This window comes from Austrofundulus limnaeus, unplaced genomic scaffold, assembly GCF_001266775.1.
Source record: "Austrofundulus limnaeus strain Quisiro unplaced genomic scaffold, Austrofundulus_limnaeus-1.0 Scaffold245, whole genome shotgun sequence".
NCBI classification, from domain to species: Eukaryota; Metazoa; Chordata; class Actinopteri; order Cyprinodontiformes; family Rivulidae; genus Austrofundulus; species Austrofundulus limnaeus.
The window spans coordinates 857,150-871,325 of NW_013952647.1; the positions used below are offsets into that span (position 1 = coordinate 857,150).

At 35.9% G+C, this 14,176-nt stretch overlaps 1 protein-coding gene across 1 annotated transcript in view; it reads right to left on the reverse strand.

Annotated features, from left to right (window-relative positions):
- Positions 1-12,322, reverse strand: part of LOC106525877 (TNF receptor-associated factor 2) — a gene marked incomplete at its 5' end in the record, with an annotated part of 24,143 nt that extends 11,821 nt beyond the window's left edge. The window contains 6 exon segments of the mRNA XM_014020250.1: positions 1,374-1,448; positions 3,047-3,121; positions 3,228-3,389; positions 5,391-5,489; positions 10,512-10,590; positions 12,122-12,322. Of these exon segments, the coding sequence (XP_013875704.1) occupies positions 1,374-1,448; positions 3,047-3,121; positions 3,228-3,389; positions 5,391-5,489; positions 10,512-10,590; positions 12,122-12,309 (678 nt within the window).
- Positions 12,323-14,176: the final 1,854 nt, after the last annotated feature.

Here is a 14,176-nt window from a genome sequence, read left to right on the forward strand (position 1 = left end):
GCTGTGGAATAAAATGAGCTGCTAAAAGTATAAACAACTGTGTTAAATCATTTTCATTTATTCAGAAGCTGCAGCGCTGCGCACCATACCCCCCCCCGTGCGCGCAGTCTCAAGTGGTCTCAGTTGCGGTTCTGAAATAAGCATTTTAAAATGTTTTCAAAATAAGTCTGGCACTTTGGAGAAAATCCAGGACTTGCTGGAGGGATTATGTATCCCCTCTGGTCTGGGAACGTCTCGGAGTCCCCCAGGACGAGCTGGAAAGTGTCGCTGGGGAGAGCGGGGTCTCTCTGCTGCTGTCCCCCGCGACCTGGATAAGCTGGCTGGATGGACAATTTATATTGTTAGTCTAAATTATTACATTTAAAATTATAACTGTAATTCAAGCAGAATAACTTCTTGTCAACATAATTATGGAGTGTGATTTATTTTCAACTCAAAATATCTTCAAACTATCGAAATATAAAGTTATTAGTGAAGAAAACCCGTCTGGATAACAGCAGACTGACTTCACGTAAAATATACGACAGGTCTGGACCACTCATGAATTTTGTTCATATCTGAAAAAAATCGTGGAATACGAAAACATTGGTGAATGTTACAAAGTCTCCTAAATCACTCGTACGCACAATTTAAGAACAAATCTGTGCGTACCAACGGTTCTTGCATGAGGCCCATTGAAACTAACTGCTGTATTCTACACCCTCCAGCTGTGAGTTGGTTCAGTCCTACTGGCCTGAACAGTAGCTGCTGCTCAGGAAGGGCTAAGCTGTAGCGATGAGAAAACAAAATTCATCTTTGAAAAACTGAACTCTGTGCCTTGTCTTTTTCTAGCAGGGGAGTCGTCCAGGAACCAGTGAGTCACTGGTTTGATTCCTGTTCCAGCTGTCTCAGTTGTTGTGTCCTTGGGCAAGATATTTCACCTGCCTTGCCTGGTGGTCAGAGGGGCCGGTGGCACAGCATGGCAGACCCTCTGTCAGTCTGTCCCAGGGCAGCTGTGGCTACATTGTAGTTTACCACCATCAGTGTGTGAATGAATAATGTAATACGTCTTTGAGTGTCCTAGAAAGCACTAAATAAGACTGATGAATCAGACAGAACAGTGTAGAGCATTAAGCTCATGCTATTTAGAGACACACGTTTATAAAGTGGAAATATCAATTTGTATATTTTGATTTTATTGAAGTAAACTCAGAGTGCATTCATTTTAAATTAATAGGTTGAAATAACTACATCCTGAGGGTAAAATGTTTGTTCTTGAACCCTTTGGCTTTGACAACCTATCCACTCAGCACACATGATGCACAAATGTTTAGCAGTAATGTCATTTAAATAACGGATTATCCATAGAACACAGTAATCATCAGGTTACTTACGGACATATCACATCCAACCACATGAAATCGACATGGAGTTCTGAATTTGCTGCATAATTTAATATGGTCCACATACTAAAAGAAAGAAAAACATGTAAGATTAATAAATTCACATATTAAACTCAATAAGAAAGTAAAGCAAATTGTAGCCATTTCAGCTTTTCATCTATAGTTCTGTTTACTCTGATTTCAGTGTTTTTTTTCCTCATGGTAAAAAGGATGAAGATTAACGTTAACCAAACGTGAAGATAAAAATATTTTTTGCAAGTCTCTGTGTGTGCATGTGTTTGTTAGTAGTTTAGCAATATATCTTAATGAACATTTCAGGAAATCACTGGTTGTACATCTACAGCTGATTAACTGCTGCAGCCAGTGCATTTTAAGTTGGTCAGCACAGCCAAGTTATCTAAGAGAAAGACAAAAATGGCTATTAATCTGTCAGTTTTACAAATATTGTGCTAAGTGTAATGTACCACACATAATATACCGTATTTATTCATGTATAATACCATCTCGTGTATAATACAACCGCCCCTTTTTAAGCTTAAAAAGCATAAAAATTTAATCCTCAAACTACCTCCAATTTCATACAGACTTCAAGATTTTTCAGTCTTTGCAGTCTTTATACGAATCAGTAAAATGATCATTGGACTGTTCATTTTATTTTAACATATGTACTAAAAGTTATTTTGACAACAAATATATATCAGCTGTAGCAGCATCATATGAATTCTGGCATTTTACACATAGTCCACCAGGAGGCGCCAACACAAAAGTCAGAGACTTCACATGAGATTTGGACCATCTTGTGGGGGAAAAGCAGATTACTTCCTACTCACGAGCGCCCCCTCTGGTGGGGAAACGTTTTTTCAGGGATACAAACTTTTTCAAAACACCGGTAGACGGCAGCCATTACAGACGAACATGTTTGTTGTTGTTTGAGGAGCGGCCCCGTCACACACTAATGTCATTAGTTTGTTATCATTACTAAGGTGCAGAAATACTTTTTTCTCTTTTTTTCACATCATGTCTCCTGCCTGGATCTGTTATTATCTCACTCTGAAGCATGGAGGAGTGTCAGAGGTAAGCTTGTTTCAACTGCTTTTTACGATGTGGTCTCATTTAAGGACTCATGCATTTTGTGAAAAAGCCGATATTTCAGGTAAAATACAAAAGTAAAAATATTTATCCGAGTATAGTAATACCCCCCAACTTTATGGATGATTTTATGGGTATAATTTCACGTATTATACTTGAATAAATACGGTAAGTTGTTGTGCAAGATTTTTGCTTAAGATTTCAGCATCCACTATTACTCTGTCAGCAAAATCTCTCATGAACCACTGGTTGGATTTTAATAATACTTTTAGGACATAATAATTACACAAACATCTATAACTGAACAATCTTATCCAATTCAAGATGGCCAACCACAGTTAATCAGCATTCACTAACACAATAAAAGCTATAACTCAGTCACTTCCACAGATGCTGCTTTTTCCTCACGTGATGGTAGCTGAGAGAAAATCACAACACATTTTCCAAACATGACATCTTGTCAGATCAAATAAAATCACACATAATGTTATTTTCAAAATTTCACCAAAACAGCTACAAGAGATGATGAAGCGGGTGATATGCATTTCTTTAAGAAACTGATTTTCTTCAGTTACCTTCTCTCTGGGGATTTTCTTTTTGGCACAGCCTTCACAGATCATTGGATACTTGGGGCAGATTTCATCATGTGCCTAAAAAAAAACATGTTTTTTTTGTATATTCTCACATAAATAGAGTCTGTGATCTGTAAAGGCTCCAACAAGTCTTGAGTGGGTGGGTGGGTTGGGGGGGGCTAACCTTGATATTTTTGAAGTGAAATGGCTCCTTGCAGTACTTGCAGTTGAGCGTCCTCTCCGGGCACTCCCGCTCATTATGGCGCTCCTGTTCACTAAAGCGGATTCGTTCTTTGCAGGAGGGGCAGGGGATGATCATGAACTCGCACTTCCCCTCGTGATTCATCTGTGGGGGTGGGGGAAACAGTGAGGTAGCACCACTGTATGAAGTGTGCAACACTTTAAGTAGTTTAAATGTTTAGATTCTGTCCATCTGAAGCCGTCCTGAAATGATTATGCTGGAAGTAACAGCAGCCCCCCCACAAACTCCAGAGGCTCTCCAGCACAGACCAGTTTCTACATCTACAGTACTTCCCATATAAACACAGGAAGTTTACTGACAGACCATAGAGTAGTTCATATAAACTGTATATAACAAGAGGAAGACATGTAATGTAAGAAAAGAGGCATAACTATCACTCCTGTGTCTGTGTTTGTGTCTGTCTGCTGTGTCCCATGAGCCACTGGACGAATTTTAAAACTCAGAAAATGTTCATGAGCTTCTACTGACTAAACTTCCAAAGACAACCCAATTCAAGACAGCTGCTAATCGACCAGTCAAACTAAAAATCACAATAACCTTGACAGTTTTACATCTATTGAGCTAAAATTTGGTATAGATGCAGCTGGGACTGATCACAAGCCGGCTGAAAGCAATAACAAACTGCTCAATAACTTAGTTTAAAATGCTGCCATTACTTCTGTGTGTGGCTACTAATGCACATTTTTTGTTTACAATAATTCATTTTAAGTTGTATATCTTTTTAATGTTTATGGTGATTTGTTTTAGGCAGTGCGGGTTTTCTATAATTTACAGTAATTTAATTTTAGGTGATGCAGATCATTTGTTTATGATTATTCCCACATCTGGCCCGGTTTTGTCTCTAGAGAGAAACTGCCAGAGGAATAGACCTAAAAAAAAACAACAACACGGTGAGCGAAGAAAACTAGCGTGACTGTCATTAAAAGATTTGAGCAGTTGAAGAACCAGATGTTCAAATACAAAATACAAAAGTCCTGTTTAGAACAGTTTATGGGGTGCTGTTTGTAAAGTTACGCAGCCAAAAATGACCACCAATATTTTGTTTTATTTAGCCTTTTATAAGAAAAAGAACAGATTTATTTTTAAAGTCAGTTTTTCACCGTATGATTCATGCATTTATAAATGTCATGGTTTATAAACTAAATATTTAACTTACAAATTAAATATTTAGCTAGCTTTCTAAATATTTAGGTTGCAACTTAAATAGTTAGCTGGCTACCTATTTCACTTGCTGGCTAAATATTTAAGTTCAATATTTCACTTGCTAGCTAAATATTTAAGTTGCAACCTCAATATTTAGGTAGCTAGCTAAATATTTAAGTCACAAGTTAAATATTTAGCTTGTTAACTAAACGTTTAATTTGTAAGTTAAATATTTAGTTTATAAACCATGACATTTTATAAATGTATGAATCATATGGTGAAAAACTGACTTTGAAAAATAAATCTGTTCTTATTTTCTTACAAAAGGCTAAATAAAACAAAAATATTGGTGGTAATTTTTGACTGTGTAACTTTACAAACGGCACCCCGTAACATTTGGGATTTCAAACTCATTTCTATTTGCAAAATAAGAGTAAAAAAAATTAGGGGCTCTTTTCATTCTGTTTTGTAAAGTCACAGATTTAGTATTCTCTTAGCAGCACTGCTTTTAAACTGGATGACTTCACCTTTTCAGCTCTGCTCGTTCCTTTTCTTCAGGATTGAGATTTTCAGGGTTTTGTGACGGCCACAGCACATTTAATTTGTTGTATTTTGGCCACTTTGTAACTTATCTAGAATTATGCTTAGGTAATGTTTATTTATCCTCCTGATATCTTGGCTGATTTCTTCTGATTTTTCCATGATGCCTCACAAAGAAGCAGCATGTTTGAGATGGGCCATGTAACAACATCCACAGTGCCTCCAATTAACTCACATGTTGTCAGCTAATCTATGAAAAGCCTCTGAAGCCATGACATCATCCTCTGGGCTTTCCCAAACTGTTTAAAGGCAAACTGTGTGTAAACTTGTGACAGGAAAAGGTAACAGATTTATCTAAAATGTCAGGTGGGTCTCCAACATTTTACCTGAAGCTCTTCTCACCTCATACTCCTTGACTGTGCCTTCCCAAGTGCAGCTTTCATTAATGCAAACAGCAGACAGACTTTCAACTTCCCTTCGAACAGCATTGTCAGGAAAAGCCTGAAAACACACAGTTAGGTTACAAACTGTAAAAAAATCTAAATGCAGTTTTAAATGTATCAATAAATACACAACATATCAAACATTGAAACTAAGATTAGTTTTTTTTTTGGTGGGGGGCGGGGACATGATAACCAACTCAAAAGATCTACAGCTCTGATTTTAAAATCCTTTTCTTTAAAAAATACTTCAGCTAGGGCTGCCACGATTAATCGATTAATCAACGACTAATCGATTATTAAAATAATTGTTTGTGGCAGCCCTAACTTCAGCTGCCAGTTAGTTCACTGCATTGTTTGTTGCAACTCTGGTTGTCGGCATATCTAATGATGTGTCCTTCTGTGTCGAGTCATGGATGAGGATTTTTGTGAAGTGTGCATCGAGGCTTGTGTTGGTGACGCTCGTGGTGACGTTCGAAGCCTCGCTGGGTCGTACCACGTGACTGATTCAGGAACTGGCTCGCTTGTATCTGCGAGATTCGAAAGAGGCAGCAAAGCGCTGCTGAATCTCCCGTAACATTATGTTGTCATGAAATTGTATTGTGTATATTTAAGTAATTCAGCTGATTGACTTTTTTGTCCGATGGAACCAGCAAGGAAGAGGAAAATTCCACATGGTCTCATAATAATAATAATAATAATAATAATAATAATAATAATAATAATAATAACATATGCACGTAGTAATAAAACATTGCTGATTGCTGGCTACCAAAATATCAAAAAACTGTATCATGTGTTCTGATTTCCCTTACCAAAAAGTTGTATACTTGAAGTTCATTTTAATAAGTATACTTGAGTATAAGTTTAAGTATATCAAGTATATTAGGCACCATGTACTTGTGTACTATATAGTACACTGATTCAATACTTGTTAATACTAAATTGGGACATTTTAGTTTATAAAAAGTACACTTTAAGTATACTGTCATGTCTTTAAGTTTATAAACTTACCAAAAAGAAGTATAATTTAAGTACATGTCATTAAGTATACTGAAGTATATAAAAGTTTACTTCCCTAAGTGTACTTTTATTTACCATTACATACATATACATACATATTGATGCATATTGTATCAATATATATATATTGATACAAGTATACTAGCAGTTTACTATAAAGTATACTTCTGGGACTAAATTGGCCCACAATAAGTTTATAAACGTATAATCAGAAGTATATTGAAAGTAATCTAAGTATACTTTTAGTTTAATCTTGAATAAACCAGTCTGTGTGAAAAGTGTAATACTAAAGTTTATCTTGGCCAAAAGTTTAAACATTAGTATAGAATAAGTATAATTAAACTTTTAGTATACTTTGAGTACAAGCCATGCATAGTGTAAGATAAACATGGTTACGTATATCTCAGATAAGTACATAAAAAGTAAACTGGAAGTATACTCTTTTATTTTTAGTTTAAAGTACTTTACTTAAAGGATACTTGCATATACTAGTTTTTGCTCAGGGTTGTTTTTTCTAATTTTGTTGTCTTAAAAGGTGTGTTCAACAGAACTTGGATACAATGCCACATGTATTTAAAAAAAAAGAGAAACTGTTTTTTCATTCTATCAAATGATCAATGAGGATTCTATGATCAAGAGATTAAAATATATTCAAGTCAAATTTAGACTTTATTTATGGTCATCACAAACACACATACATTTTTCTTTATTCAACTTAAAGCTTCATAAACAAGTCACGTCATTATAAACTTGTTCACACTTATTGTCCACTTGATGGCGCAGTGGAGCAAATGAAGCATGACGATGCTTCGACTCGGATGGAAAGCTTCAGTGCATCGGGAAGCTTCATCTCACCATCACTAGGCATACCTTCAAAAATAACATTTATTTTATTATAACCATGGTTGCACATAAAATGTTTGGTCTGGTTCTCAGGGGAGAACCTAGGGTTGTTGCTTGGTGCTCACTCATATTTTCCTTCACTCATTGAACACATTTATCTAGAGGGGCGTCAGGTCATCTAACGTCCCCCTGTTCTGTTTTATGACTCCTGTCAGCTGCAACGTCTCAGGACATCATGTTAAATCAGTCCAACAAGCTTTTATTTTATTTTTTTACTCTGTATAAATTTTGTAAACTAGCTAAGTGTCCGAGGGGCTGGGTGTATGTCATATAAACATCACAAACTGAACATTTCATGGTTAAATGTCTTTTAGACTAACATGTCCCTCAGATGGACAGCTCCTGTAGTTTGACCTTCTGCATCTTCAGCCTTGGTTAAACCAGCTTTCCACACTCTCCAGTCCAACCAGCAAATATCTGTCTTTTGTACAGAGCAAAATAACTTAAAACAAACAAATGTTTTATTTGTTAGACTGATTTCTTTTTAAAAGACTTTTATTCAAAAATATAATACTATTTAGATGGTTTCAGCTCATGTAATTGGGTGAATGCCTTTAGGCATTCAACCTATTGTTTTTGTTTTTCTCTATATTGTACGTTTTTCGGCACCTATCTCGTCCTACAGTTTTTGTCCGATTCGTACAATTCATATATCAAAACGTCCGGCTCATTAATGCCATGCCTGCTATATCTCCGGGGATTTCAGCTACTTATACTTTTTTAGCTATTTCACTTTTTTAGCTGATTTTTGCCCCATTGACTTTGAATGGGGCTATGAGACTTTGCTCTATCATAAAATGCAGCAAAAATAAAAATCCAAGATGGCCGCCAAAGCTATTTTTAAAGGACTTTTACTCAGCCACTGTTTGAGATATTGACATGAAAACTTATGTACTGGTAGCTGAGAGCATGCTCTATAACATATTGAAGCATCAAGAAACTTCAATATTTGTGGCCACAGCTATTTTGGCTACTTTTTTCCCAATGGAAATGAATGGAGCTTGATTCAACATCCTTAAATTTCTTCATAATATTTCTAAATCTTTACAGAACCTAACACATTATATTCTGGTTTTGCACCTATTACATTACTTGTGACAATTTTATCTACATTCTTGCTAGTTTTATCTTTTTCAGTCATTTCAGCTAAAATTCTTCTTCCTTCTAATATTCTTCTGATATTTTTAACTTCTTGTGCTTCTTTCTGCTACTTTCAGTTATTTATGATTCTTACATTTGCTTTCTGCTATATTCAGCTATTTTAGCATTTAGCTTTTACCTTTTATGCTATTTCAGCTATAGTTCTGCTACTTTCTGCTATGTGCTATTTCAGCTATAGTTCTGCTACTTTCTGCTATTCTNTGCTATTTCAGCTATAGTTCTGCTACTTTCTGCTATTCTTCCACTATTTCAGCTATAGTTCTGCTACTTTCTGCTATTTTTCCACTATTTCAGCTATAGTTCTGCGCAAATGGCATTCACCCTTGCATTTTCGTAGGAAATGCAAATTCTCTAGTTATTTGATCATTTAATAAATTACATTTATCCCAGAGCAGCTGTGTCACAGTGTGGTTCTAAATATAAACAAGTTTAGCACATCAAGAACCTTGTTTTTTGATAAAATTGTGAATGAAATTTGTGGATCCTTATGATAAATTAAAATAACATTTAAAACTCATTCACCTAGAGAACATGGCAAGTTGTTTTTGTATTAATAAATATATTTTTTGACAGGGGTGTTAAACAGAGAATCATCTTTGTTTTAATATGGGGCAAACAAATGTTCTGTTAGTTAATGTGGTTTGATTAGAAAAACTCAGTGAATCTCACAGAAAGACTTATACAGCAGTCTCTCAGGAGGAGAGTTTAGTCACTCACACAGAGTTGGACAGATCTGTCACTCTGAACATATATTTAATATAAAGTTATGTTTTACAGACCAAAGTCTCTGGTAGTTCAGGAGTAAAGTGCAGAAGGAGGTGTCAGGACTGATCGCTGCAACCGCTGCTCGAGTCAAGCCGCTGCTTCAACCTTTGTCTCTGCTGAAAACTGCTCTCACTGAAAGTCCCGCCCTGCTCTGCTCTGATTGAATAAAACGGCTCTGGACTTCATTTGATTTGTTGAAGGCAGTGTCCGTTTAATCCTTATATCAGGGTCCCACTGTCCTTAGAGGCTTGGTGAGCACCGAACAACAATCCAGTCACACCAGTGCGGCTGGATTATTATTATTATTTTCTTTAAGAAATCAGGTCGCATTTGCGACCAAACTGGTTGTACTCTAGAGCCCTGCTAATTGTTGTTTTGACAGGCAATCTCAGGTACAATCTTAGGTACGCAAGTGAGCTTTATGACGTTCCATCTGGTGCGTGTTTTCTTTTTTGATTGCGCATGCGCACCGCTTATGTGCCACCCTGATTATAGATTATGTTTTTTCAGTATAACCACTTGAGTTTGTGTAATAACTAACAAAGGTAAACAAAGGTGATATTGATTATGTGTGTGTTTGTTTGGCAGTAGTGTTAGCAAAATATCTCGTGAACTATTTAACAAATTGGTGTTGAAACACTGGACGACCGATTACATCCCCAACATATACTCTGTGTATTGTGCAGTATTCATGCTTTAGATTTAGCTTTGGACAAATTTTAGTGAAACTAAAAAGCAATCTCTGGAAGTACATTAACAACTGATTGAGTGACCCTCAGTTAATAAAGGCCACTACTGCTTATTGTAATAAGCCAACACAGAATTGGCTGTAACTTGGTTAGTTTTGCAGATTATGAGTTAAATTTGGAAAGGTAGTTTCTGACAGTCATAGTCTACCTGTGATCTGAGAAATACACATCTTGTGAAATCTTGCTTGAGATTGTGGAAAAACATCCCTTAGAAGGTCTGAGCAAACTGACTACAACTTTATTTCTCATCCTAAGTTAATCTTTGTTTAAAACCTGACATGAAAGGTGGTGGGTAAATTACAATCCTTCAAGTAATTATTTTAATTTTTGATTCATGTTTACATAAATAATAACATGAACTATTTGTATCTACCTCTGTTCTGGACAAGCTCTGTTAATATAAATAGAGAAGATGAGAAGGATCTCATTATTGGCCTTAAAATAAGCTAAGATATGATAAAATATAATTTGTTCATACTTACACATCCTTGTTTCAAAATTGATGTAGGCTCCTCAAAAATATCTTCTTTAATGCAAGCGTTGCATTTCTGGGGTCCATTACTGCAAAGAAACAACTTGGATGAACTACAACTCAAAAATGCTGTTGCAGTTTTTAGTGTGTTTGAAAATAATGCAATAGATCAGTGGTGGGCACAAGCCCGCTGAAGCGCAAATTCACTAATTGTAGACCTAAATATTTCATTTGCACTTTAGCGGACTTTCTAATTTTTATAATTCATAAGCGGATTTACGCTTTCTGAAATTAAAATGCAGTACCGCTAATAACTAATTATCTACCAGTCATCATTATCTTGAATAGCAACGGAAGGTTGCTATTCCTTCCTTACCTTTTGGTAAGGCTGTCAATGAATCACAACACATCTGATCTGTCTAACACCACCCCTCCCAGATAAACACACTTGCTGGGAAAGTACACATCCTGCTGACTGTTGCTTTTGGTCACGGTTCTAATTTCCCTCAATGCTTCGTGTCTACTTTTGTAGCAGGAAGGCAATAGCAAAAACAGTTAACGTTTGTAATCTATACTAAAATTTTGTATGTATTGATTTATTTTACTTTACAATCTGAGCTCCTTTTTTTAAAATAATAAAGTTTAAACACTGGAGCTCAAAAGCAATCAGCCAACGGGGTTAGAGACTCAGAAATGATGTAAAGATGTTATGCTGGTGAAGACTGACATCTAGTGGTCAACTGGGCAACTACATGGAAAACGTCCTGATCCAGGTAGAAAAAAATCTTAAAGAAAAAATAAGTAGGTCCTCTGGGTGGTTCTTCTTTAGTGAAACATTTTGTCTCTTTCTTTTGTCTATTTCAGTCTGATGAGTTTCAAGTGAACTGGAAAATTTTAAAATCCAATGGAAACATGAAAAACTTTAAAATCCAAGCTCTTATTTTGAAGGGAAGATACTAGTTTCCTGTTCTCCGTGCTTTCGTTTCCTGTGAGTCCGTCATTGTACCCAGAATGCATCGCTTCAGTTTTCCGTTAAACAGTTTTAAAATTACTTTATTGATGATTCTTTAATGAAAAATCTACAACAAACAAAAGAAAAAGACAAAGAAGCAGCCAAACTAGCAATCCTCAACAACTTTTTAATTTTTACACCAGGAGCCAAAGTTCTGTTTCAGGAAATCACATCCCCAGCAATCTGCAGTTATAGAATAAGTTGTAAAAGAGTTTACACACCACTAGTTGGCAGTGTTGTGCATATTGTACATGAATTGTTATCTAGTAAGTGTCAAATTGAACTTGCACTTTAAAATTAGCTTCTGCTAGTTTTTCTACGGCACAAGCGGTTTTGAAGTTGTGGACTTAAATATTTTAAAAGCGCTTTAGAAATTTTGGAGCTAATTTTTGGATTAGCACTGCCCACCACTGCAATGGATTGAACCACAGTGTTCAATAGCCAAACAGTGAGATAAATGTTCCTATAAATCTCTATAAAAACATAATTTCAAGCAAGATAAAGAACACTTGTATATGCAAAAATATTAATTTCTATGCTTTAGCACAGGTAATTGTGCCAAATTTTAATTGCATATAGTAACTACTGAAACCCAGTCAGATCCTCACCTCACAGTCCTGTTGAAGCAGTAGGAACAAAAGCGATGTCCACACTGAGCTTGGAACGGCCGTCTGAGGATATTGTGGCAGCAGTTGCACAGGTGTTTGTCCTCCAGCTTGTTGCCCAGGATCTTCTTGGGAAAGCCGGGTTTATTGCTCTCCATGGACGAAGGAGGGGACGGTTCCTGTGCAGCCATGGTGTCTGTTTACCTGCTGAACACACCAAATGGTATAAATACTGAAGAGTGGGAGCTGAGCAGAACAAGCAGTAAACTTTTCCTCTGAAGGGAAATTTTCTATGTAATTTTGTTTCTTTGTAACTTAATGTATCAATAAAAAAGTTTGAACTTCCTTTTGTCATAACTTGACTGTAAACTGCTCCATATGACTGATCTTTTTCAACATGAACAATGGTCTTATCACACTATAATGTTTTAGACAACTTATGAAAACGTATGAAAATTTTGTTGTGTATTTTACTAATATCAGCTACATCCATCCATTATCTATACCCGTTTATTCCTTTTCTACAGAGTTGTAAAGTAACTAAGTACAAATACTTTGTTACTGTACTTAAGTAGAAATTTTGCTTATCTGTACTTTACTTGAGTAATTATTTTTCAGCGTACTTTTTACTTTTTCACAATTATCTGTACTTTCTACTCACTACATTTTTTAAAAAGGTAAGAAGTAGAAAGTCGTTACTCCTATTTTATTCTGAGTTATTACTTTAAAAATACTATCCTGATAAATTGTGTCTCCTGGATAGAGTGAATTTAATTGTGGTTGGATGAGAAGTATAAATATATACAATTCACCCTATTATCTTGTACACAACCCATCACAGCTGCACGCCGTTAGAAAAAATATTTTTTGAAGTCTCCTCCTAATAAATGTCATTTTGGAAAATCTAACTGCTCACTTTTACTCAGTACTTTTNTTTTTTTGAGAAGCCACCTCCCAATAAATGTCATTTTGGAAAATCTAACTGCTCACTTTTACACAGTACTTTTACTTTTAATACTTAAATAGATTTTGTGTCTGAAATTTACTTTTGATACTTAAGTACAAAAAATTTCAGAAACTTTAAGACTTTTACTCAAGTAATATTTTTAGAGAAGACTTTAACTTTTACCAAAGTCTTTTTATGATAAGATACTTGTACTTTTACTCAAGTATCACCTTGAAGTACTTTATACAACACTGCTTTTCTAGGGTCACGGGGGTCACTGGTGCCCATTTCCAGCAGTAACTATTATGAGGGGCGGGGTACACCCTGGACAGGTCACAAGTCCATCACAGGGCCACACACAGAGACAAACGAGACAAACAACCACTCACTCTCTCACTCACACCTAGGGACAATTTAGAGTTATCAATTAACCTAACAGTCATGTTTTTGGTCTGTGGGAGAAAGCCGGAGTGCCCGGAGAAAACCCACACATGCACAGAGAGAACATGCAAACTCTACCCAGAAAGCTCCCCGGATCGGGATTTGATCCGGCAACCTTCTTGCTGAGAGTCATCAGCTCTACCAACTGAGCCATCGTACGGCAATATCATCTATATATTTCATCTGTTAACACTATTATGCATAGGTGCAAAAGAGGCTTCCAGAAGACGTTTTTTTTTTACCTGATACAACTTATACATCTTCAGTGTTGGACAAAAGAATCATATGTTGGCATAAACTGTGACACGGCTTTAAGGGGTGACTTACAATTTTCAGCATTTTCACAAGCAAACTTTTCTTGTGTTGGCTTTAACAAAAACTTTTTTAACTTTAAGAAAAGCATTATACAAACAGTTTACAGCCAATACCAGAGACTTTAACATAAATACCAAATCAAACCTGAATAGAACATTAACAGGGGTTTCTGATGTTATCAGTCCATGAAATGGACGTTATTAGGCGTTATTTGTCCCATACAATGGCTTCAGAGGGTCCCTACTATGCCTTATGGGCTTTAGACTGTCCCGACAGTGCCCCCTAGTGGGTTAAAATATCAATGACAATGAATGTGTAAATAACCAAAAGATATTGTAATAAATTTTTTGTGTCCA